Source organism: Oenanthe melanoleuca, chromosome 17 (assembly GCF_029582105.1).
Source record: "Oenanthe melanoleuca isolate GR-GAL-2019-014 chromosome 17, OMel1.0, whole genome shotgun sequence".
Classification (NCBI taxonomy): Eukaryota; Metazoa; Chordata; class Aves; order Passeriformes; family Muscicapidae; genus Oenanthe; species Oenanthe melanoleuca.
This window is the reverse complement of record NC_079350.1, coordinates 1877694-1903145: the sequence shown is the minus strand read 5'-3', so window position 1 is coordinate 1903145 and position 25452 is coordinate 1877694. Positions and strand designations below refer to the sequence as shown.

The 25452-nt window shown below is 43.1% G+C and overlaps 2 protein-coding genes across 2 annotated transcripts in view; both read left to right on the top strand.

Moving 5' to 3' along the window:
- RABGAP1 (RAB GTPase activating protein 1) overlaps positions 1 to 25452 on the top strand; it is a 62838-nt gene that overhangs the window by 18483 nt on the left and 18903 nt on the right. The window contains exons 11-13 of the mRNA XM_056505315.1: positions 1785 to 1959; positions 2566 to 2659; positions 5426 to 5576. Of these exons, the coding sequence (XP_056361290.1) occupies positions 1785 to 1959; positions 2566 to 2659; positions 5426 to 5576 (420 nt within the window). The remainder of the gene's footprint in view (positions 1 to 1784; positions 1960 to 2565; positions 2660 to 5425; positions 5577 to 25452) is intronic.
- GPR21 (G protein-coupled receptor 21) lies at positions 11556 to 23091 on the top strand. Its single transcript, XM_056505317.1, has 2 exons — positions 11556 to 11983; positions 12360 to 23091. Exon 2 carries the CDS (start codon positions 12726 to 12728, stop codon positions 13770 to 13772), a length of 1047 nt encoding a protein of 348 aa, XP_056361292.1. The 5' UTR covers positions 11556 to 11983; positions 12360 to 12725; the 3' UTR covers positions 13773 to 23091.

Genomic DNA, 25452 nt, shown 5'->3' with positions numbered 1-25452 from the left:
GTCCAAGTCACTAAAGAGAATGTACTTGAAGTAGCTGCTGTTCTTCTGCTCTAGAAATTATTGTTCTGAAATGGGAGTCCTGTTTAAAGAACTGGAAATGTATAAAAGCAAATAACAATATGGATGTACATGCTCTTTTAGGCTTAGCAATTCTGGGTGCAGCCCAAAAAGACATCAGTGTTGGAGTCTTGATTTCTTGATAAGTGTTCTTATTTAAAGAGGTTTTGAGTTAAGCAAGAGGCTTTTCTTCATTCTTTTTATACTTGTCTTTAAATGCTAACAAAGAATGGCATCTGGGTAGTAACAAAGATGAAGTTCACCAAGGATTCTTTTTCTATGTAAAAAAAAGCCCTTGCCTTAAAAATTTAAGGTGGAAGAATTCTTCATGGGTGAGCTCAGCCTTTTTATTTAGAATATTTTTGAGATGGAACATGGAGATGTTGAACAGTAGAGGCTGTTGGGCTATAAATATTCTACAGCTTCCAAAAGGTGCCTTTTCTGTTTGGCATTTAAAAGGAAGCTTATCTTACTAAGCTAATTCTGGATCTTTTGTCTTACCAAATTCACAGACATTGTGACTTATCTTGGCCAATTCTCTTTTTCCACAGACACTGTTGGGTTATCCAACTTCCAGTGTTTACTAATGGAAGATTATCAAAACTTGTAGTGGAAGCAACAAATATAGAATGTACTGGCTGATAAGCCTGGAAGGGAAACCTGTTTCTGTGGAGTCATGATTAGCCTATTAAAAATACAGCTGTGTAGAATTGGCTTATCTTACTTTGGCAGCAGCGTTTCTTTATTCGGAAATGGTGAAAGCAGAGGGATTTTATTTGCTCTGATTACATTTAGTGATTTAGTAATTTTTAGTTTTAATGCATTTCTCTTCATTTTTAATGCTCCAAAGAATAAAATTGAGCACTGGGAGCTTAGTGTGGAGTATAATTATAAATCATCTTTCTTTCTTTTCTTCACCTTCTCTTTTCTGCTCTCCATTTTTATTCATTTAGGAAAAAAAAAAATCTAAGTCCTTAAAATGTATTAAAATTTTGTTCACAAAGAAGAATCCTTTAAAGGATTGCAAGGTACCAAAGCATTGGAAATTATGGAGAAACAGGGCTACAGAGTAGACTTTGGGACTCAGCAATTTGTGTTCCTGCAGCAATGTATACACAGAGTTGGAAGCTTTGCTAAAGACCATTCCCATGGGAAAATCATAGAATCCTAGACTGGAAGGGATCTTAAAGCTCATCTCATCTTGTTCAAATAAATATGAACAAATTTTTTGAGACTGCTTTTGCCACCATCCCCAGAAACCTTTTCTATTTTAGCTTGTTTTATAAATTCTCTTTGAAGAGTAATTTGACATAATTTTAAAGGTTTTGTTTTTAATTTTCCACTACTTAAATAAAGGAAAAGTTGCTGCATATTGAGGAACCTTCATCTCTTAGACCACAGATGCATTTTTAGCTTTAAAAATCAGTGCATTTATGTCCAGTTCATTTATGATTGGAAAGATGAGCTCCCTGTGGATGGCAGATCTAAGTGACACTTCTGCCTGGGACAGACACTTTGTTCTTTCAGGTGCAGCTCACTCCCAGGGCATCAGAAGCACTGGCAGCCTGCACCTTGCATTAAGTATGTTCCAGGTTTGAACGCTGCTCACGGTGGAATAGGATGGAAGTTGTTCCTCAGCTCTCCTATTCCAGAAAGAGAAGGCAGATCCTTAGGAAGTGATCTGGAATTTATGTAGGCTCCTCAGTAAAATGAACCTTGTTTCCTAGATAAAGCAAAAGGACAGGAAGAACAACTCGGACACGCTGTATGAGGTCGTGTGCCTGGAAAGTGAGTCAGAGAGGGAGAGGAGGAAAACCACAGCCAGCCCCTCTCTCCGCCTGCCCCAGTCAGGATCACAGGGCTCCATGATCCCATCTCCTCCAGAGGATGATGAAGAGGAAGGTAAGAAACTCCTGTGCTTTGTGGGCTTTGAGAAAGGGCAGTTGGTGAATAACATGGTTGTAAAAGATGTAGGATCCTTTCCAGTCAGAATCTGCCTGAATCTTCCTTGCTGGAATACTGCAATATTCAATACCCAGTCCTGGCATTCCTGGTCAGCCTCTCCCTGGTCTGGTACTTCAGTGTCCCTGCGTTTCTCAGCCCAGGCCTCCTGTCTGCTGTATTTGGGACAATGTGAAAAAGGGCTCCTAGAAACTGGGAATTATCATGTAGCTTCTGCCCCTCCCTGAGCAGCTGTGAGCAGGTTTGAGAGCAGGAAGGAGAAGCTAGTGTTGTTTGGAAGTGTCAGCAGGCAGTGTTTTAGTCAGACATATGTGAGAGATGAAACTGTACCAGGAGCTGCCCAGCTTGAAACTTATTGCATTTTCAAAAACTTGTGCTTTTAAAAAAAATTCTTTTAAAGCAAACCATGGCCGCTTCTGAGTATAGAAACATCTGGCCTTATGGCTCTGAGCGGAAATGAAGATAACTTGGGTTTCTGCTTTTCCACTTTTCCTGCTGGCCTTCCATGTGGCCTTGGCTGAAGTGTCCCTTCTGTTCTCTTGGCAGACAATGATGAACCACTCTTAAGTGGTTCTGGAGATGTGTCCAAGGAGTGTGCAGAAAAAATCCTTGAAACGTGGGGAGAGCTGCTGTCCAAGTGGTGAGTGGCAAAATCACATTCTGAAAATTACAGTTCTGAATATTCTCATTCTGTTTGCTCCTTCTGCTTGGAATTTTTGTTTCCAGAGGCCATTTGATGTAAGATTAGTTTGGATTTAGTTCTCTATCCATCCCCACAATATCCCTTATTCTCGGTCTTGATGTTTTCTGATTTCTTTAGAGTCTGCCCTAAATATTTTAAATTTTGAATGCGTGCTTAATGTATAGAAATTCAATTATGCTGTATCTTTAACTGGTTCGGTCTTAAAATGAGTATTCTTCAAGTTCCTTGGGATTTTATTAAAGGAAAACCTAAACTAAGTAGAATTAAGAAAATGCAGCTCTTGCTTTGTCTATTTTGCACAGATCATTTCCATTCCTGTTTGTAATTCTGACTGGGTTCGCAGCCAATTTTTCCTGCAGCTGTCATATCTTAGTGACTGTATCTTAAGAAATGGGAGATTTGGACTTGGATAGAGAAGATGTTTTTCCTCCCTTATCTAAAGGAAGGCTCCAGAGCCTGCCGAGAAGGAAGTACATGAGCTCCGCTGTTTTTTCCCTGGAAAATGTCAGTGTACAAGAGAAGTGTTTCTTGACAGTCCAATTGCTAATGCAACACAATCCTCCTTTGACGAGGGATTTTTTTATTCATCTTGAAGTAGCCTGAGCAGTTCCAAAGTGACGCTAGTTGTTGTAAATTTTAGGGGTTTTGTTAGGTTTTATTTTTTCCCCACAGAAGGGGATGACGGGCAGCATGAGATTGAGCTCAAACAGGCTTCATTTTGAGTCTGGCTTTAATTGTGGCCCTTTGCTTCCTGAAGTCAATGAGAGCACGGCAAGGGCTGTACAGCAAGTCAAAGGTTGAGTGGAGTATTGGATCTAAGGAGTAGGACAGCAGAGATTGGAGTCAGTCATGCAGCTTATATGAGAAAAAGTATTGAGGTGATCACTTAGACAGCAATCTCTTTAAAATTATAATTATTTAGTATTTTCTGCAGTTATTGCTTATTTGTATAAGTAGTTTTCCTCCCAGTTTGGTTTTGCACTAAGTGGACACATTTGTGAGAGGGAAAGGCTGAGGTAAAATGATACATGATCCCTTTTCCCTCTCCTAGATTTGGAGAAACATCTTTCCCAGATGAGCTCTCTGCATCTGCTGCTGTGAGAAAGTTTCTTTCAACTTGAATTTTTTTGTAACTCTTCCAAGGGCTCAGAGATAATTAAGCCACCTGACTCCCATTGGAAATGTTTTGGCAGCTCTAAGAGGATATGAAATGCTTCTGTGCTAATGCTGGCAACAACTTTAATATGTGTTAAAGGGCTTTCCTTCTTAACTAAAAACGTGTATTTGGAAGCAATGATCCTCCAGCTCTTAATATAAGAGGATTGAAAATCATAAAAATCAGACTTCGGGTAGTTTCATGCTAGTTTCTAGAACTGTGTAATTAGATTTGTGTAGTAACTAAATATTTGGTATTTTGTGATACCAAAGAATATTTGGCTGATGTTTCTTAACTGCTGAGTCACACAATTTTCTCTTTGCAAAAATAGTTTGGAAGAATCCAGTAATGTGTAGCCTTTAGTCTACAGCCTTCATGCCTGTATTCATTAGAAATACTGTTGTACTTCCTCTGATCTGAGATTAAGGCCAAGCAGTTTTATAGGCCTTTACAATAACATGGAGTATTTTATATATAGGAAGTATTTTATATAAATATACTTACATATTGTAAAAGCATAATAAATGCTCTATAAATATATATCTATAGGTGTGTTCATATATTAATGTAAATGTAACTACTATATAAATATTATTTTATTTAGTTGATTTCCTTTAGAGAAAACACAGTGAAGGAGGACATGATAGTCCTGGGTTCTGTGCAGTAAATACTGATTTAAATGTCTGCCTTGCTAGTCTCTAGATTACTGTGTCAGAACACTGTAGATAGGAGAAAGGCAATAGGGAGTCCCAGTCTATGTAAAATTATCATCCACATATCTGTTAGACTGTTACAAACATTAAGAAATGCCAGTTTATTAAGAACATAACGCAGTTGATGTGACACAAGTTTATTTTTCTGCCTGGCTTTGTCTGTCAGCTCTCTTGATCATTTTATCCAGGAGTTTGTTTTTTTAGTAACTGCAGAAAAATACGTAGTATCTGTGATTTAAAGCATGTGTCTTTTGGGGATTTTTATATATAAGCCACAAATGAGCTGTTCAGCTTAACGTGCTGTTAAGTGCATAAATTACATGGAGGTTTAGTTTTTACAACTTGCAGTGCTGTAATTTATGAGCTGTCAGTGGTCTCGCTGGAAGGAGCTGTTCAGTTGGGGCTGGCTGCTGCAGTGGAGGCTGCTCTAATGCAGGGATGCAGTTAGATAACCACAAGAGGTGATTTTCAGAGCTCTCACTGGCTCCTTGTCCCTGCCTCCCTGAGAAGGTCACCTCCTGCTGGGCTGTGGGCAGCTGAGCAATGGAGGCTTCTGCAAAGTGCTCGTTTTGGTGGTTTGAACTTGGAATGTACACGCTGTGACCTCTGTCCTCTAGAATTTAATGAAGTGGTTTAGTTTGTTGAATTTTGTTACATATATATATATATATTTAATGGGAACCGAGAAGATAGTTTGGGAAGTAGTTCTCCAAATTGTATTTGTTTTTCATAACTCGAATTTCACGTGGACTGCCTGGCAGTTGCACTGTGTGCTGTTCCCCCGGGTGTGGTGGCTGTTTGGGGCAGTAACCCTCCCCTCCCTCCCCTCTGCAGGCACCTGAACCTGAGCGTGCGGCCCAAGACGCTGTCGGCGCTGGTGCGCAGTGGTGTCCCCGAGGCGCTGCGGGGCGAGGTGTGGCAGCTGCTGGCAGGGTGTCACAACAACGACCACCTGGTGGAGAAGTACAGGATCCTCATCACAAAGGTACCGTGGCTTCTTTCAGCTCTTTTCCCCCCATTCCTTAAAGAATGGGAATACAGTGGCTTCCGGTGTACTCTTGCCTGAGGGTCCCTGAGTGTACCTGAATGTATCAAGGAGTGACTGTGATTCAATTCTCCAACAAAAACCCTGGTGGCATTACACTGCTTTCCTTTTATAGTCCTGTTTCACTGAGAGTTCAGAGTGTGTAAAAAATAACTATCCTATTAATTGCTTTCATAATGGACAGATTAATTTTATTTGCTTGCTTGGCTTTTTCAAGTGGAAGCAGAATTTTGCTGTGTTGTCTCAGTGTTTATGCTAAAAGTCCAACACTATAGAGATTGCAGCCTTTTTTAGTAGAAAGAAAACAGAACAATGTGAATGTTTTTGCATTAGACAGCAGTTTTGTGATTTCTCATCTTGAATGATGACCTCAGGTAGGAAAAAGGTGTAAGAATTGTGTGTACAGACATCACTCAGTGGTTCTCAAAGTTCAATAGCAAATGGGTCACAAAATGAAATGTCACTTTCTTATCCAGAAAACTGATGTGTTAATTTGGATTTGACCATTATCTGTACAGCTACATTGGATTTTATTGCTTTCATCAAACATGCAAGTCTAGAAGGATTGTATTAGAAATTATTAATGATGCAGCTTTAGTACAAATATAACAGAAATTAATTATTCACCAGTTAAAAAGCAAAACAAGTGAATCAGCCTTTGTATATCTATATTCTGATGGCATAGATTCACAAGGAGCAATTAAAGACCTTATTCTGAGGTCAGGAAGGCTTCTGAAATTAAACTCAGTTTCTGCTGGAATCATGCAGGAAGGATCCTACATTATGTCAATGAATCATGTTAAATCAGCTAAAAATATTCTGCCATAAGGATTTTCATATACTTGGTGAATATAGAAAAAACTTGATCCAAATTCCTTAATACTGGTTTATGCATGGTAGAGCTGTAACTTGGGTTTTATGGTGAATAAATCATATAAGTAATGTGGAGGTTGAGTGCTCTGGCAAGGAGTGATCACAGCTATCCTGTTGTGTTATTTTAATTGCCTGGTGAGTAGTTGTCAGCCTCTCTTGTTTCTCTGTTTCAGTGTTTTGGTATCAGAATGCAAAAGATGATGTCTTTGTGGCACAGTTGGTGACACTTTCTGCTACTATCTTTGTCAGCTGGAAGGGGATAGTGTAACATTTCATTTTTAAACTTGTGAAACCTTTCCACTCCTTTGCATTTGGCTGAGACAAAGAAAGTAACCTGCATCTTGTGTTGGAAGCATCTCTGGAGTCCAAGTGAAAGGGAGAGTAGGCTGGTCCTGCACTGTGTTCTGCTCTAAAGCACTGGCTGTACCTGCAGTGGCCATTCAGCACAGAAACTAATTAAGAAATTAGAGAGAATAAGTCCTGATTGACCCTTTTCAGGCCCTGCTGTAGTCTCATGAGGTCTGTAGTGTATGCTGCCATAGCCAGTTCAAGCAAATGAAAATGAGGTTTCCCTAATCTGGAGGTGCCATATTAACTCAGTGCCATGGCTGTTTGTTTTGTTGTGACTAAAATATGGAAGCAGGGGACTGTTCCTGTAAGAGGGACAGAGGTTGGTGTTGGAGAACAGAAATGTGTGCATGGTTCATGGGGGAATTGGGGTTTTTTTCAGCCTGCAGGCATTGTCAGAAGTGCAGGGTTTTAAATTGGGTTATCTATTTGTGTGGAGGTACTGAAGATGAGAACAGGCAAAAAATGCAAAGATTGTTTGGGAGGCTGAGGAGAGCACAAATTCAAGGCCCAGCAATATAATATTTGCAGACCCTTTGCATGTAGTCTATGCCAAGAGTATAATAATGGTGGGCTGCACTTTGACCTGAAATTTTTGTTTTCTGCCTTTCTTAGGCATGAAATATGATAATTTTGGAGTTCTAATGTGACTAATTCTTACTGCACTTAAAATAGCAGCTCAGCTACAGTCAGTATGCAGCAATGCATAGGAGTAAATGTTCCTGGGAAAAAAAATTGTTAATTATATGAAGACAAGAGTCCATTATATTACATTGCTTTCCCATCTTTGTAATGCTTTGCCATGTTTTGCATGTCACTAATACCAATTCTTCTCTGGCAAGCCTGCAGTTATTTGCATTACCATCCCTTGAAGGGGTTTATGTGAGAATAACTGCTGTGGTGTAGTGCAGGAGCATAACGAGCCCATGTAAAACCTGTGTCCTGGAATGTGAGCAGGAAATGCAGGAAACCTGTGTGAGGGCTCATAACGCAGTGCCCCTTCTCTCTTCATGTTGCCCGCTATTCCTGTAGCTGCATTTGATTTCTGCCAGGCTTTTCATGACCCCATGCAGCAGCACAGTCCCAAATTAATAAGGATCTCTGTTGACAGCTGCTTCAAAACCTTCTGGCGTGTTTGGGGGATTTTTTTTCCCTTGTACACAGGATGTTGGATGCAGTACCCCAGGATTTCTTCTGGTGGCTGCTTTGCTGGGCAGGCTAGGGTAATCTCTGGTTTTTGCTTTCCTTTACAAATTTATTGCTGCAAGGACAGTTTTTTGTTTACTGTTAAGTTGTGGCTACTGAAGGATTGAAAAGGAAGTGTCTCCTGTTGTGCTCTACCATGCAGTAGAGCGGTGTCAAGCTCTCGAATATGACTTAAAAATGGTGTTGAAACTGTGTTTCAAGGTGGGCTCCTTGTATTCTAGTCATCATGACAGCTTATATTAATTATGTGCTCTGGTTTTCTTTGCCACACACTGGCTGGGGTTTTGTTCTCTGTGCCTTTGTTATTGCGGGAAGGTTGAAGTTTCACCATCATGGTGCATCCATGAATTACTTTTGAGAATTTGCACACCATCTGTGTGCAATAATAAAGCTTTTAGCAGCTCCAGATTGCCGTGCTCGTGGTGGGGAGTGTGGATGAAAGCCAGCCCAGTGAATTAAGGTCATGTCCCTACTGGGGACAGAAAGCAAGCTCTAGGTGAAACGATCTAGACAATCCCTGGGAGAGGCATCTGGTCCTGGTAGCACTTTGGCAATCACAGTTATGGCTGTTAATCTTCAGGCTTCCAGCCACTGAAAGGTAGCAGAAGACACATGAAGACTCACTCCAGGTGTTAATGGACACCTGCAGGAAAAATACTGCACGTTCTGAACAGGCATAGGTGGATGGAAAGTGGCGTTCAGTAGAAAATGCATAAAGCGAGCCAGACAGGCTAAAAAAGATAAATAATCATGATACAAAGCAAAGGAGAAAATAGCCACAACAGACAAATTTTAGAAAGGATTAATACAACTACTGAATCTGTCAGTGGAGAAGTTCTTCATAATAGCAGCATTAAAACCTGACATTTACAATATTGAGGAGAAAATAAAAAGCTTTTGGATATAGGTCTGTGTAGGAGGAAGTAATGCAGAAAGGAAAAAGCCGTGAACTGTTGTACCAGATAAATACACTGTATTAAGAAAATTACAACGTGAGAGGGACATCTTGTGGCACAAATAAAAAAAAATAATAGTCTGGTGTCAGGAGGAGTATCCTGGAATGTTACCCCAGGGTCACCATTTCTGGGAGAAGTCCCAGGCCTGGTAAGAGATTTTTAATTTGTTCCAGTCTTTCTTATAACAAGACTCCTTCTACCCACTTTCTCATCTGCCCACCTTTTTGTCTCCATGAGACGAGGATTATAGAACACAGACGTTCTACCAAATATACTTGTCTGTCTTGGTGCAAATGATGCTAGTTTTTAATGAAGAAATAGATTAAAATGTCACCACCGTTATCTGACTGAATGTGTTGTCATTGGTAGCATAAAATGTGACAGAACCTTAGCTGTGGGTGGTTAACGCTTATTTTCCACTTGTATCACCATCATATTTCCATATGTTCCTATAAATTAAAAGGAATACATTGAATTTTCAGGAGGACAGAGGGCCATGACTGTGTACAATCAGCTTAAATGGAACCTACCATGCTTCTGTGCATCACAGTGTGCAATGATGTAGCCTTGTCAGTGTGCCTGAACCTTCAGATTGCTTGTTTGATTAGTTTTGATCACGTGGTGATAGAAGTTTAATTATCTTTTGCAAGCAGCAGTTTTCCCAGGGGTTGTCATTGTAACTTTGAATAATTTCTGGAGTGCTTTCCATTGCCTTAGACAAGGTAGTGCTGTACCACGGTGTAGAGTGGGAGAAGTGTCTATACCAAAGCAGTATTTTCAGTCTCACTAACGTCAGCCGCACGTTTTGGTGTCTTTAGGAGTGGTTCTCATGCTGGGCTGGTGGTGCACCCAAGCAGAGAGCTGGGGAGCAGGCACTGCACCCCAGTTACCTTCCAGGTGCAGTTTGCTTCACCACCTGGACTGGCTTCTGGTGCAGGGGCAGGAGGAGGTGGAGCTGCTTTGGGTGTTTTAAGCAAGCAGGAGTAAGCTGGCAAGAGCCCTCAGTGGAGTCATTGCTCTCCGCTTCAGAGAAACAATAGAATGTCAGTTAAAGAAAAAAACAGACGTGGATTTTCTACAGAAATACCTCAGCTCTAAGGACATTAAGCTTTTCATAAAAACCTGAGCACTGGGGAGTTCTTGATTTCATGGTGCATCTTCTGTTTAAAAATTTCAGCAACCAGATGTTGTTTTGGTTGGGCTCAGTGTTTCCACTGCTACCTTGGTTTTATGTATCTGACATAGAAAGTTCAATGTATCAACATACTGTTTATAATGTGTCTATTTGTGCCCAGGGATCCAGAAATACTATTTGAATCAATTGGTATGTAAATCATTCTCTGCTTTGGAAAGATAGGAGATCATTTCTCCAGCAGTAATTCAATCATAGCTTGTTTTTTGTCAATCCGCAATACCCTGGCCTAAATTTAATTCAAAGTTTATGTTTCCTAGCTACAGTTCTAGTACTTCAGTTGCCCCGAGTAGAAACACCATAATTTTTTTTTTTAAAGGTGGACAGTAGCAAAGAGATTTTTTTTTTTTTTGGGGGGGCTAAAGATAGGGCAAAACCCCCAAATTTTTGCTTTCAGGCATTTGTATGAGACTAACTAAAAATCTGCCAAGTCATGCTGTTGTCCAGCATAGATTTTTGGCCAACACAAGTGTATCATGAAGTGTTATTTGTACTTACAGATCAGCTAAAAACCTGAGAGCTGTGTCTCAATTGCTTTGACATCCACCCCTTTGGCCTCAATTAAATTCCCATTATGTATTCCGCAAAATGACCAACATTTAGCTTAGATTAACCAAAAATCTTGGGTTTGCTGGTATTGGTTGAATTCAAAGTGGGGACTTAAGCTTGTAAGGATGCCAGTTGCACTCTTTCATGTCTGACTAAATGATTTCGATTGCTGGAGAGCTTCACTCCAGTTTTTTACTGGTTTGGTCTGTTCAAATACAAATTCCTGTAGCAAGGGCCCATCCTAAGCGGTGGCAGTGGAGCAGTCTGGTGCCAGGGTCAGAGAATGAGCTCCCACATACCTGGGAACGTGTTTTCCAGCCTGTCAGTTGAAGCTCTTGACAAACAGTAAATAAGAGCCATACCTTGTTATGCCTCTCTGCCTTCAAAGAGGTTTTTCTGGTTAAATAGTGAGATGGTATTAACTTAGGGTGTGAGTACAAGTTTCAGTGCTGTGCTGTGAATCTCTCACGTCTTTGCTAGCTGTAATGTCGCTGGGTTTTCTGTTTTGGTGTCCGGTGTCCCAGGGACTGTCAGGGACAGCGATGCCTTTGCATTCTCTGTGTGTCTCTGTGTATGGAGGGAGGTGCCTGCCTACCTGGAGCAGCATCTGGATTAAAGGTGGGACATCGTTCTCAGCTTTGCCCTTGGTTTCGGGTGTCTCCTGAGCGACACACACTGCACCTAGGAAAGGCACATTTATTCCAGAATAGGTATTTCCCCAAAAGGGCTGGCATGGAGAAGCCTTTAAGTGACGACGAACCGCGTGAGTGCAGGGCGGTGATGGACGGTTGCGCTCGCCGTGCCGGGGTGCAGGAGGAGGAGCGGGCTGCGCGCTGGGTGTGTGTCTGGGTGTGTGTCCCTGCGGCACCGGCGGGGACGGGCAGGGCCGGGACCCGCGTGCGCTGCCGGGGTCGCGCCGGGTGAGGCTCCCACCGCCCCCGGCCGCCCGTGGATCCGCCTCGCCGAGCGCCCCCGGAGCGCGGAGCCGCCTTCCCGAGGCTGCGGCCGGCGCTGCCCGGCTCCCTGCGCGCCGCGGCGGGCGGATGGGGGCCGGGGCTGCGGCCCCGCTCCCCGCCGGGTCCCCGCCGCGCCGCGCCCTCCCCCGCGCTCCCGCCGCCTCCCTCCCCTTCCTCCCGCCTCCCCGCCCCCGGCTCCGCATCGCCGCGGCCGGAGCGCACGCCGCCCGCCCGAGGATGCTCCGCGCTTTTGTTCCCCCGCCGCAGGTAGGGCCGGGGCGGCGGGGCCGGGCTGGCCCCGGGCTGGGCGGGGGGCGGCGGCGGCGGCGGGGCCGGGGCGGCGGCGGCGCGGCCGGGAGAGACGGCGAACAAAAGCGCCGTGCAAAATGGAGCCAGCGGAGAAGGGCTAGACCCCCGCCCTCCCCGCCGCGCATCCCCCCGCCCGGCTGCCGGGGCTCCGGGGAGGCGGCATTGCCTCCCGCTGCCGCCCGCGGGGCGTTGGGAGCGAGCGGGGCTGGAGCCGGAGCTGGGGCCAGGGCCGGCGGGGAGCGCTGAGCAGGGCGTGGGGAAGGAGGGGAGCGGCGGAGGTGGCAGCGCGGGGGAGAGGCAGTTCTGTAAAACACTTTCCCCTTCTCTCTGTCAGCCTTTGGGAGGACTCTCGTCCTGACTCGGTGGCGGTTCCTCTCCCTCTTCCCCCAGCCCCTCATCCCTCCTTGGCGCTGCAGCCCACCCAGGAGGGCATCAGTATCAGCTCTCTCCGGTGCGCTGGGGAAGTTGCTGACATGCCTGCCGCTGGGTCCCGGTGCACCGGCAGCGGCGGGGAGCCGGATTTAAAGGGGAATTGTGCTGCAGACAATGCACAGCAGCAGCATCTGGAGCAGCCCTGGGGACTGGAGCTCCGGTTTTGACATTGCTGCACACACAGCACCAGCCGCAATGACAGCAGCTGCCTGGAGTGGCTGCAGGCAGCAGGCAGGAGCATGAAGTAGAGATCACTGCAGTGCTCAAGATGAACTCCTCTTTGGTTGGCAACCAGAGTGGCCGGCCCTTCTGTCTCCTGGCCATTAGCTATTTGGAGACCATCAATTTTTGCCTCCTGGAAGTGGTTATTATTGTGTTCCTCATGGTGCTGATTATTTCAGGCAACATTATTGTGATATTTGTCTTTCACTGTGCACCTCTGCTGAACCACCACACCACCAGCTACTTCATCCAGACTATGGCGTATGCTGACCTCCTGGTGGGCGTGAGCTGTCTGGTGCCTTCTTTGTCTCTGCTGCACTATCCTATTGTTTTAAGTGAGTCCTTGGTTTGCCAAATCTTTGGTTATGTGGTATCAGTGCTGAAGAGCGTCTCCATGGCCTCCCTGGCCTGCATCAGCATTGACAGATACATTGCCATCACGAAGCCCTTGACCTACAACACACTGGTTACCCCTTGGAGGCTGCGAATCTGCATATTGACCATTTGGCTCTACTCCTGCCTGGTCTTCTTACCCTCCTTTCACTGGGGAAAGCCTGGATATCACGGGGATGTGTTCCAGTGGTGCGCCAATTCCTGGAACACTGATCCCTATTTCACCCTGTTCATTGTGGTGATGCTCTACGCTCCGGCTGCTTTCATTGTCTGCTTTACCTATTTCAACATCTTCCGCATCTGCCAGCAGCACACCAAGGAGATCAACGAGCGGCGGGTGCGCTTCAGCTCGCAGGACGGGGAGGCTGGGGAGGCGCAGCCCTGCCCGGACAAGCGCTATGCCATGGTCCTGTTCCGCATCACCAGCGTCTTCTACATCCTCTGGCTGCCCTACATCATCTATTTCCTGCTGGAGAGCTCCAATGTCTACAGTAACCGCGTCGCGTCCTTCTTGACCACTTGGCTTGCCATTAGCAACAGTTTCTGCAACTGTGTTATTTACAGTCTCTCCAACAGTGTCTTTCAGAAGGGGCTGAAGCGTCTCTCGGGGGCCATCTGTGCCTCGTGTGCTAGACAGAGGGTAGCTAAGGACTCCTCTACCTCTAGGAGCAAAAGATCTTCCAATGGATGTCATGTCTAGGATGCCTGTCAGCTGGACTGGGAAGTGCAGGGACAATTGCATAGATTGCAGAATAACTTAGATATGATTTTAAGATACCCAGATTTGCAAAAAGGTTTCTTGAGACATGCTGCTGACATAGAAGGATCAGGAGCACATATCTTTGTGGTTTCACTTTAAAAAATGATTGCTGTGGAGGAGGCTGTGGAGTTTCACCTCCACATTCATTTTAAAGAATAAAGCTGTATCTTGACACTTACCTCTCCAGCTGGTGTGACTGAATGGAGTGGGTGTCTGAGAGCTTCGGCAAAATGTAGTTCTTTCTTACAGCTTTACTGGGTTCTTTTGGAGATTCGTGCTTCACATGTAAATGATAGATCTGAAGTGGAAATGTCACAGTCTATGGTATATTACAGGGATTTTTAAAATATATGCCAAAGTATATTGACACAACGTTCCAGCATCAGAACAGAAGGGGCCAAACAATTTGTTTTTCAGTGCTACCTAGACAGGACTTGTAGAACAGGAGTGAACAATGTGAACGTTTCAGTGTGAACTCTGTTGATGAGCTGTGAGTGCAGCCATGTGGTCTGGGCAGTCATTCTCTTAGGGCTGGTCTGGCTTCTGTGCCCGTTTCCCTAGTAGGATGCATGTTTGGATCAGTGTGTGGCATCTGCGTTTTCCTGTTTGCTGTGAAGTAAGAAGAAAAACTTGGATCAGACCAAATTTAGCAGTTAAATAAAATGTGTTTTGATAAGCTAAGAGAAAATACGTGTTGCTTTATGATACCAGAGTTGTGGCAGCCACTCAAGGATGATGCCAGCATGTGAAAATTGTTCTTAAACCAGTGGAGAAATGCCGCGGGTTTGTATGTGGAAATTTTCTCAAGAACAACTTTAAAAATAACATGTCCCTTTTTTTTTTTTTTTTTTTTTTAATCTAAATTCTTCTGATATTTTACATACTGGAACTTAAGGGGAAAGGAAAGAAAACAATTGTCTTCTAAACAGTTAAGGGAACTATGTTGTAAATTTAACTATAGTATTTGAGTTATTCATAAGTGCACAGAGCTAAATCAGAGACATTTTTCTTTAGCCTTCATGGGATTAAAGATGGTTCAAATATAGCAGGGGCTAAATCCTGTTGGCAAAAGCATATATAACTGGTCAGACAAAGGCAGTATCTGAGGAACCAAATCTCATTGACTATAGCTTGTTCAAGCTAGCCTAGATTAAATGTTTTGAGTACTGTCATGCTGTTAAGAAGGCAGAATGGCCCTCAGATTGCTGAGTTTTTCCTAAAGAATATCCTTGTCTTGCTACTGATGCCATTTTGGAAATGAGAGTGAACCAAGTATTCCTGTAATGGGGGTTGCAGTGTCACTCTGTCCCTGGTGCGGAGCTGTCCCTCTGTCTGTCCTGCTCGGAGAGCAGGTTGCGCCCCCGACTATCCACCCTCTGTGCCCCTCCTTGTGCTTCCCGTCACTGCTTGGGCTGCTGAGTGGGGAATTCCCTGAGCTGCTCTGCTGCAGCTGGTGTGCTCTTAGTCACAGTGGGAATGAAAAAAGGATAGGGAAAAATAATTTGACATTTTTAGAACTGGGGTAACTCTCTTGGCCAAAGGGAAGGCTCTGTTTTTGTTAAATGGTTCTAGATCAAGATCATATTTTTAATACTCTGCCCTGTCCCTCCTGCAAACTCCCCCACCTTCTGCTGTGCTGGGAGCCCTGGCCTCTCCTCTCTTTGCCTTGCCCTGGAGGATACCAGCTTGTCTCTGCCCCATCACATGCCACGATTGCTACAGCCCAGCCCTGCTGCCCATCCACATTTGCTCCAGTGCAGTCTCTTGGGGCTGCCAGTGAGGAAACGGGGAAGGAGAGAGAGCAGCAGGAAGAAGCATTCTTGGCATGGCATGTGTTTGTCAGCACTCAGTGCTGGTACACTCGAGTTGCTCTCCTGGATGTGTGTGTACCTGTTCAGGGGAGGATGGGGCAGAACCCCCATCTCCTGCTGCCTCCTCCTGTTGGAGGGCTCTGGAGCAGAGCATTTAAGTGGCATCTTGATCAGCTTCCAGAAGATTTCATCCCTAGTTAGTCCAAACCTCTCAAGATAAACATCCTCTTCAGTTCATCTGAAATTTTAAGAGCACAGGTTGTCTAAGCCCTGCTGCCTTCACACCACCATTTCTCGCTCTCTTTGTAGTAAAGAGCAGAGAGGGGCTGCTGCTGGATCGGTGCAGACACGCCCGGGGGGATTGGCTGGGCAGAGCCCTCGCAGCCGGAATTTTGGTTATCCACAGGCAGCCGTGGGGGAGCACGGGGCTGCAGTGACTCACTTGCAGAACAAGTGGGATAATAAGCTCTCAGCACATCGTGGCTGATTGTCTCGGGCGCTCTGTGGGCATGATGGCAAAGGTGGGCTTTGGGGAACAATTCAAGGGCTTTAGTCACTAATATCAAAGTGTGTGTGTGTGGTATTTTTGGAACAGCCTCTCAGGTAAACTCCCTGTAGCCTTTCTCTGAGTTTTCACCTTATCTAACATTTCCAAGTCTGAAATGATGCAGTGTATCATTGAAATAGCATTTGATTGAACTTCATAGCAGAGAAGAACCTGCTGGGGCCTGAAACCTTAGAAATGGCAGTTTCAGGTTTGAGTGGAAGCTGGAAAACAAAGGTTATTGCTTTTGGGGGTTTTTATGGCTGAATAGAGGGTTTAAATAGGAGCTTTGTGTGCTAGTTTTTGAGAATTTTGCAAGTTTTTGAAACTGGTAAGGGGTCTAAATCATGGCATAGAGATTTAATTGGAGCTGAAGCTCCTTCAGCCCTGAGCCTGGAATTGCACTTGGAGCATGGTGGCTGATCCAGATGCATTCTTGCAGCTGTTGCTGCTTTGCAGCAAAGGTTCAGTTCTAACATTCCTGACAGCCAGGCTGTTTTCAGTTGCCTTACTCATCTCCAAGTCTTCCTCAGCTCAGACTTTCTGTAAGAGGTGAAAATCACAATCTGGAAGTCTCCAAGAGATTAAGATGGAGAGGAGTTGCAGCCAATTGATGCATTCAAGTTTCATCCACTGTACAAATACTTTTACTGTTGCCTCAGTAGCTTAGTTTTAGTGTCAAATATTTCTCTTTTTGTCTGTGTTAATTTATTGATATTTTAAAAATTTAAATTACATTATTTCCCTCTTAATTTAATGTTGATGTAATATGTGTAGCATATGTTTAGATGTTTAAATATTTATAACATTTGAGTCTGTTTTCTTCAGTGAAATTGCAGGGGGTGGATTCTGTTCACTGTGCCAATGGTGAGAAAAATAATTTTGACACACATGACTTTGTTTCTCAGCAGTGCATTGAGCACCTTTTGTTGTGCACCCAGCACAGGCATAGGGTCCTTCCCATCACAAGCCATGCTAGGAGTGGTCAGGCAGCAAATTTTGCACCTCCAAGTTTTCATCCTCCACATGTGAAATGAAACCACTTCTGGCTCTGTTTGTGTCTGGGTGCTTTGGAAATCAGTGGTGAGAGCATTGCACAGATAAATGCCACACTGAGGAGAGGACAGAAATCAAATTGCATCTTCATAAAAATGAGGTTGTGATGTGATTAAATGAACTAATTTTGAAGTTCCATCTCAGACTATAAATTTATTTTTTATTAGACTTATCTGCCTCACTTTCAAATTAAGCTGCTGGAAGGTTCAATTTGCAAGATGCAATTCAGTGGCTTTTTTCAGTACCATGGGAAGGATTTCTATACTCATAGCTTCTCAGAGGATGGTAATTTGCTTCATGTAGAAGTCTTTTTTTTTAAAAAGATTACTAGAAGTTTAGGTTGTGATTATATAGTCATTTTCCAGATATACTGGGAAAATAGCTGTGAAATATTATTTTTTTTTATTATCTCAATCAAGGGACAGTATTTGAAAACTCAACAGAAATCTTTTGTGTCAAACAAAAGTTTTGCTATTATCTACTGTTAATTTTTTTTTTTTTTTGTTAAATGTTACCAGTTTCTGCAGTCTTTATTTGTTGTTGGGGAGTTTGTACTTGTTTTTAAGCTTCTTATCAGTCAGAAATATGTTTCTACTACTTGGAATTGTGACATGGCTCTGTGTCAGAAAGCCAAGGGGCACTTTTGGATATTTGTCTCAAGTCTTTGACAGGAAGAAAGGAGTACAAAGTACTGAGGCACAGAGAATTGCAAGAGACAGAGAATTCCCAAAGGCATTGTTCCCTCTGGCTCATATAAAGGCTTTATGTGTGAGAACCCTAAATTTCAGTTTGTCTGTTCTGAAAAAAGACACTTCCAAGGCCTGGATGTGATACGAGATGGAAACACTCAGTGTGCAAATTCATTATGCAGATTTCTTGCTATTTATCCTGGTGTTCCCAAGTGCTGTGATGATCAAGGCAGTAACTCCATGAGTCAGGAAGTCTGAAATATTTCAGTCTGATCTTCACATCAGGGTTTGAAGTTGATAGAACTTCTAAGTCAGGTTGGTGCTTTAAGAAATATTTCTTAGGAATCAGTATGTGAGCACAGGAGTCTGCCTTCAGACTTCATAAACAAAAGACCCTTCTAAAATTTTTCTAATTCATTTGTTTTAGATAACTTAATAAAAAGAGGTGGAGGTTTTGGAAGGCTTTTTTTGGTTGTTTTAGCACATCTTTGGTTCTGAGTTTTTGAAGCATCTGCTGAAACTTTTGCCTGACTTGGCTCTTATTTTATTGTTTGGTTTAGAAATGTTTCTTCTTCCCTTCCATGACTTTGCAGAATACAACACATCCTTCCCATGGTGTCATTCAAGATAAACTCAGATTTTAATCCAGGTTTATCCAAATGTTATCGTTAATATTCCCTATACAGTGAATGCTGTTGTGTGTTTGGGGCTGTGGTCAGGCTGCAGCTGGTCAGGTTTTACAGACTGTCTCCATCAAAGCAAACAGCCCCTCTTTTGGGATGGTGGGAGAACGTCCTATTTTTACTACAGAAAAGTGTGCTGGCTTCTAGGCTAATGTCTTACTTCTAGTTGATATTTCCATTATTGCCTGTGCTTTGCAGAGGTTCTGCTTCAAAAGATGTTTCTACACATAAGCAAAGGCATTTAATACTAAAGTTATGTTTTGGAAGGGGAGAGGTCTTCAAAATTTAAATTTAGTGAGTGTAGGACCAGGTGCAGTTGTGTTTAGAGAAAGAAACTGAAAGTTGTGGCTGATGGAAACAAAGAGAGGAAACCTGCTGGAGGTTGGTCAAAACAATGGAGTATTTAATGTGGGTCATTTTCTTTACAATACACACTGCTGTTAAATATCGAGTTTAACCTTCTAGCTTCTGCTTTGCTGCTCCCTGGAGGCAGCTCCTCTGAGCCTGGGGTCTCCCACACCCACCCCAGAGGGATTCCCTGCAGACCTGAGGTGATGATCAGCCCCTCATTTGAGTTCAGGTGATGTCAGTCCGTGTCACTGCTGGCTGACTGAGATGTTCCAGATACAGGGAGTTAATCTGGTGGGATGTACTTTGTTTGGTCAGCTTTTCTGGTTTTTGTCCTTTTGACATTGTTTTCTAGACAGGTGAAATGTTTGTTTATAGAGGCAGGTTTGCTGATGGCTCTCCACACAATATTGAGTTCTGTCATCTGTCAATTCTTCTCCTGTTGCAGAGTGGAAGCAAGCCCCAGTCTGTCTGCTCTGCAGGCATTCAGTGTGGCTGCACATGGAGGTGTTTGTCTCACCCAAATCCCATTTGCATCTCCTGAGCTTTAGCAGTTAATGAAACATGAACAGAAGTGATGTTCCTGTGTCCTGCTCCAGGTTGTTTCTTTACATCTCAGATCTCTTTCAGCAATCTGTGCACTCAGAACTGATTTCCGTGCTGGTAATGTTGTGGTTGCTTCTGCTGAGAAAAAAAGTTGGTAAACTCACCTTTTGTTTTGTCCTGAAGCTGTTTTGGGGGAGTGTTGCAATCCCTGAGCTGATCACAGGATGTGCAGGCTCTGCTCCAGGGGAGCCCAGGAGGCAGCAGGTCCCTGTGGGACAGACCAGTGGCTTTATTGGCTGAGGAGTTTTAAGAAGTGCTGAGTGGATGCACATTGCATTAGGTGAGAGACACCCATGTTTGGAAGGAAGGAAGGAAGGATTGGGGAAGGCTCCCCCTGCCTGTGTGTGAGGCCTGATATGCAGCACAGCAGGCTTGGAACAGAGGAGGCAGCCCGGACTTTCTGTTCTGACTTCTATTTATGAATTTGTAAGATGAAGATAGCAATTTTGTAATTCAAAGCTTCAGCTACTTTCTGATGGTCATTACTGGAGATCCTTCCATTAAAAGGTGAAATAAATTCGAGTGGCTCCTCATAAAGATGAACTCAAATCTTGCTGTGCATATGAGAGTCATTCTCAGTGTTATACAGACCATGTGAACCAAGCAATCAAATGCTTAATAAACCAAGTCATTACTTTTATGGTAAATTGAAAGAAGTTCTTCTGGGATTTCAACTGTAAATGAATCCTTGAAAATCAATAATTAGATTAGTAAAGGATGACGTTTTAATATGCTGGCAGGAATATAGAGGGATTTGTCAGGGGAACCAAAACCAGACTTTGCACTAAAGTGGCTTAGGTATATTTATAGTGCTAGTGATTCTGTGTGTGTGTGTGTGGGATCTTTGGACTATTTTAATATAATGTAAGGCTTTGAGCTTTAGCAAACTCGAGTTGCTTGTTTTATGAAGTTACATTAGTACCACACTGTGAAGTATTTTTAAATATTAGCATTACTGAGTATTAACAGTATTTCATAAAAACATTTTTTAAAACGTTTTCTGTAGATGCTGTCGAATGAATTGATGTTTAGTGTACAAAGAAATAAAAACCTGAGGGCTGTAAGGTACCTGTTTCTGATCACCTCAGTTTTTGAGGGGTTAGTTATTTCTTGAGGTTAAATTGTCATTAAAACCTGCTAAAAATACTGGTGCAGTTAATCCTTTCAGAGAACAGAAAGCAGCATTACCTCCAGCCACGCTTTTGAACTGTCTGAAAGGATTTGCAATCATTGTATTGTCTTGACAGACTCGTGTCTTTAGAAATGCTGTACAGCACATTCTTTTGCAAGTTCCTATGCTGATACATTTCTCTCCATATGTAATCTTTGAAATCTAGTTTCTATTGTAATTCTAGCATGTAAACACTAGATTCAATTTTGTATTCCTCTAATGAATGCAACAGGATGGAAACACGTTTGCAATTGCTAATGATGAGCTTTTTTACTGTTCTTAATACTCGTGGGTATGTCTTTTCTTCAGGGATTTCAGAATTGTATTCGTACCTTTTTTAATTGTTTTCTTCACATGCTGTTTACAATTAAACCACGAGCATGGGAGGCTGTGCGTGCATGTGCTTTTAGGTTGCTTTGCTGAATGAAATACAGTAGAGTGATCTTACTTTCAAACCTCTCTTTTTTGAGAGGCTTTGGCTGGCCCTGGATCCCTGGAAGTGCCCAGGGCCAGGCTGGATGGGGCTTGGAGCAACCTGAGAGAGTGGAAGGTGTCCCTGCCCATGGCAGGGGTGGAACTGGATAATCCTTAAGGTCCATTCCAACCCACACCACTCCATGGCTCTGTGATGCTCGTTTTTCCTTGTGTCCCACCTGTCTCCTTGCACCTTTCACAGCTTTCTGGTAAAGCAGAAGCCACCAGTGGGGTTATTCTGGTGTGTTCTGTAGAAATCTGACATTGTCAGAGGTTGTTGGAAGGAGTTTTGTTTGGGAGACAATCCAGCTCCTTACACAAAGTAGTGTTCCAGTTGATAGTTTTTTCTTGAATGTCAGTGAAAAGGCCAAGAGTAGATGAAATCACAGGTGAGAATGTGTATGTGTGTGTTTGTAAGAACTTTGTGCACCTTTTAATGCTGGAAATTGTTTTATATTAAAAGATGAGAAAGAGCTGTGAGTGTGGAACCCTTGCTAGGAAGAACTACAGAGAAACTTCCACCAAAGCAGATTAGAAAAGCAAGCAGGTGAATTAGAGGCAGTCTGACCCTCGAGACTGGTTCTGGTTTAGTTCTGACACAGTGGGGACTGTCTGGGTGGGCTCCTCGATGGTCCTGGGCTCTGCTGGCTCTGCTTTGGCTCACACAAGGGAGGGGTGTTCTCATGCACAAGGCAGCTGAGGAAGAGTTGATGTTGGGGCTCCAGAATTGCCTGTTTTGTGCCAACTCAGAACTGTTGTTAAAATACAGAGGAGAGGGGTTCTTCCACCCCATGGTTTTAATAGACATTTCTGTTGCTGATTTTTCAACTAAGACTAATAATAAGAAAAACTACAGTTGAGCCAAAAATGACAAATGTTACTGAGTTAAAATAATACTTGCATATTTTTAATGATTAAATGGAACTAGATAAATCGGAAGCATGTAAATATCTGATTCTAAATCTTTGCATAATTATTTCCAAGAGGTAATTTTGCTATGAGCTATTAAAACTCCAAGAAATGTATTATTCCCTTTTGAGATGGTGTGTATCCCAGCTGTGTCATACATCTCTTGGCTTGTTTCCTTTTTGCCGTAGATGTACATACATATATATATATCTGTGTGCTGTGCAGTTGTACAGTCACTGCCATGTTAAATTGATTGCTTTCAAATGAGTATATCTGTGTATTTTACATGTGTGTGTATGTATCCCCAAACAAGCAGTTTAACAGGGCAGTGGCTGTACAGTCACAGAGTTTAGGGCTTTGTACAATATGTAATTTTAAGAATGTCAATGTGGTTCTTAGCGGATTTTATAAACACTTTTCTGAATCTGTTATCAGCACTTCCCATCCTACAAGAAACTGCACATTTTTCAGTGATTGTTCCACTGGTTCCATTTTTGTCTGCCATTTGTTCTGGATTGATGTAATCTCAATACTAGTAAAATTTCAAGGGCTGTTGACGCATTTCACATAGCCTGGGATTGCCTGTTCTCCAAATATATGGATCATGCATCAACAGTACTAAGTAGCCTTACTGTTTTGCCTAAAAGCCTAGCTAATTTATTTAGTATTCTCTCTTTAAAGAGAGGTCTCTGGAAGAGGTGCATATTTTAAGATGCTCCTTCTCTTTAAAGGGAAACTCGGAATTGACTAGCAGTACTTGTTGATCAGTGATATTATTGTAGCCAAAGGATGCATGGGTGGTTTAATAGGAAGTTTTTGCTTCAAGTTTCTTGATGAAATGTAGTGTTCTACAGAGCTGTGTGAAGAGTGTAGTTTTTTATTCTGAAATGCACTTGTACACTTTATTTGAAAGGTCTGAATGGATCATAAATACATTTAAGAAATAAATGATACTTCACATGTTTTCACGGCTGGTCTCAGGTGACTTTTCTGTTAATGTGCTGCTAAAGGTGTTCCTTGGCACTGGGTGGGGCTTTTTTCCCTTATCTTGATTGCTCTAAGTAGTCTTGTAGTGAGTGCCGGGGCAGGAGAGCCTTCCAGCCTGCTTGGTGTTTATGCTTTATCCATACATGCTGCAGGGCACTGTAGGCAAACTCCTGCTTTGATTTTCCTGTGGGAAACTTGAGCCCTAAAAGGAAACGAACAGAGCGAAAGGGCTGGATATCACAAGGGATTCACTTTTATTTTTAGAATTGCACTATATTGCCATATTTGGCCCGAAACTATGCTGTATCAATGCACTATTGTATCCAATTGCAGTGTCTAACTAGTCCAAATTTGTCTAAATTATTCAGGTTTTTTCCACAAATACTCTTTATCTGTGAATGCTCTGGGCAACTGCTGACTCCAGGTAACACATTCTGCAGGCAGCACTCCTTGTGGGAAGTTAGCAAGTACATTAGTCTGAAAGTGTGGTTTGTGTCACTTCCTTGAGGTTTCAGTAACAGGTGTAATTCCTCCTACCAAAACCTTCTCCAGTGGTTTGGGCAAAGGCAAACGCAGGAAGTGTGCTCTGTGTAAAAATGAATGTAAATATTACTTAATAAAAGTAATTATGGGAATGCCATTAGCCTACAAAATAGACCTGGTGGCACAGGATCCTGCTAACACTGAAAATAGCTGTCAAAAGACCATTTAATGTATTTGAATGTACTTAAAATGTACAGATCTGCTCAAAATAACTTATCCCCATCGTGTAATATTACCCCTGCTGCTGCTCATGAAGGCTGCCCAGAATTTTGGCTCTCTCTGCTTGTTGGATCTGCTGGAATCTGTCCCTGGCTTGGTGCACTCCAGGGTGGCTTGTCCATGCCTTGCAGCAACACACCACGTGCTGGTCCCACCCTGGCAGAGCAAGGAAAATTCCAGTGGTGGACTCAGACTCAGACCCTTCCCACAGTAATCTCTGACCGTGTGGCAGAGTTCTTGCAGTCAGGGACCTTCCTGAGGAATAACTGGAATGTGGAAATGGATCCATTGTGGCCAGAATGGGAGTCAGGCACAATTTGGGTTGGTGGTGGGTGTGTCAGATAACTCACCAGTAAGCAAAATTCCACAGTTGGAATCATTGTGGGGGTTGGGGCAGGAGGAACCTCAAGTTTGGTCCCCTTGCATTTCTCCATTTTTGTGGTGGTTCTGAAGCCAGCCTGTGTCCAGGTCAGGATTTGTTTTATTACCCCCAGGGGATTTTCTGCAGGAGCCTGGTTCGACAGGAGCTGATCTTTGGGTGATGAACCATTTCCAGCAGGCAGCTTCCTCTGTTCTCTGGAGGTTTCTTACTTCATTTTTTTCATCACAAATCTTGTCCTTTAGCAGTTCTTTGCTGCAGCTTCTTCATCCTCTTGGGTTTATGTAGAGGGATTATGAGGAATAAACCTGAGCTGCTGAAAACTGCAAGTAGATCAGTCCCAAGAAGAGGGAACTCCAGCTCTTCCAAGTCTTTAATTGTGCCTTAAGCTACAGAAAAAGCTTCTAAAGTAACACAGTCTCAGTCTGAATATGTTGATCAAGGCTGTAACTGCATGACATGGTTTGCAGATCCAAGGATGCTCCCTGCAAGATTATGAAAATACATGGAAAATATCTTTTAAATGTGTCAGGTTTAGGAGCTGGGAATCAATATGCTTTTATATGCAGCCTGACAGAATAAATGGGCTTTTCCCAGCTGGACTGCCTCCTGCTTTCCATAATTACTCACGTATTTTCTGTTTAAATCAACTGGAGGGGAAGGTTTTGATATAACTCCCCTAATATTTTAAAGTGCATAAAAGGGAGGGAGGAAGGGCATATTCTGAGTCTGAGCATCTACATTTTCCCTTCTACATTTGCTTTCCTTCAGAGCAGCAAACTGTTATGAGAGTTTTAATCTTCACTACACTTGCCTCAGTTCTCATGGCTGGTTTCCACTCTGCTTTATTACTTTCTTTTTCTTCCTGTCATTCTTAGCTTTCTATTTTTCAATCCCAGTTTGTGAAGGGTGTGGGTTCAGAAGGGTTTCCTTCAGTTCCCAGTCCCCTGAAAGCATGAGAAATTGCCCATTGAGCCAATTCTCACAGCAAGGTATAAAAATAGGAGTAAAGAAAAGGTTACACAATGCTTGGATTGCAGCAGTTTGTACTAATGGGGAGATTTCAAAGCCATGGTTTGAAAAACATTTTTTAAACCTTATCATTTCCGTTGATTTTTCTCTCCCCAAGCTGTGTTTCAGCTGCAGGAACTCATGTTGGATTGCTTGAGGAATTGTACTGAGACACAGGAGTCAAGAGCTG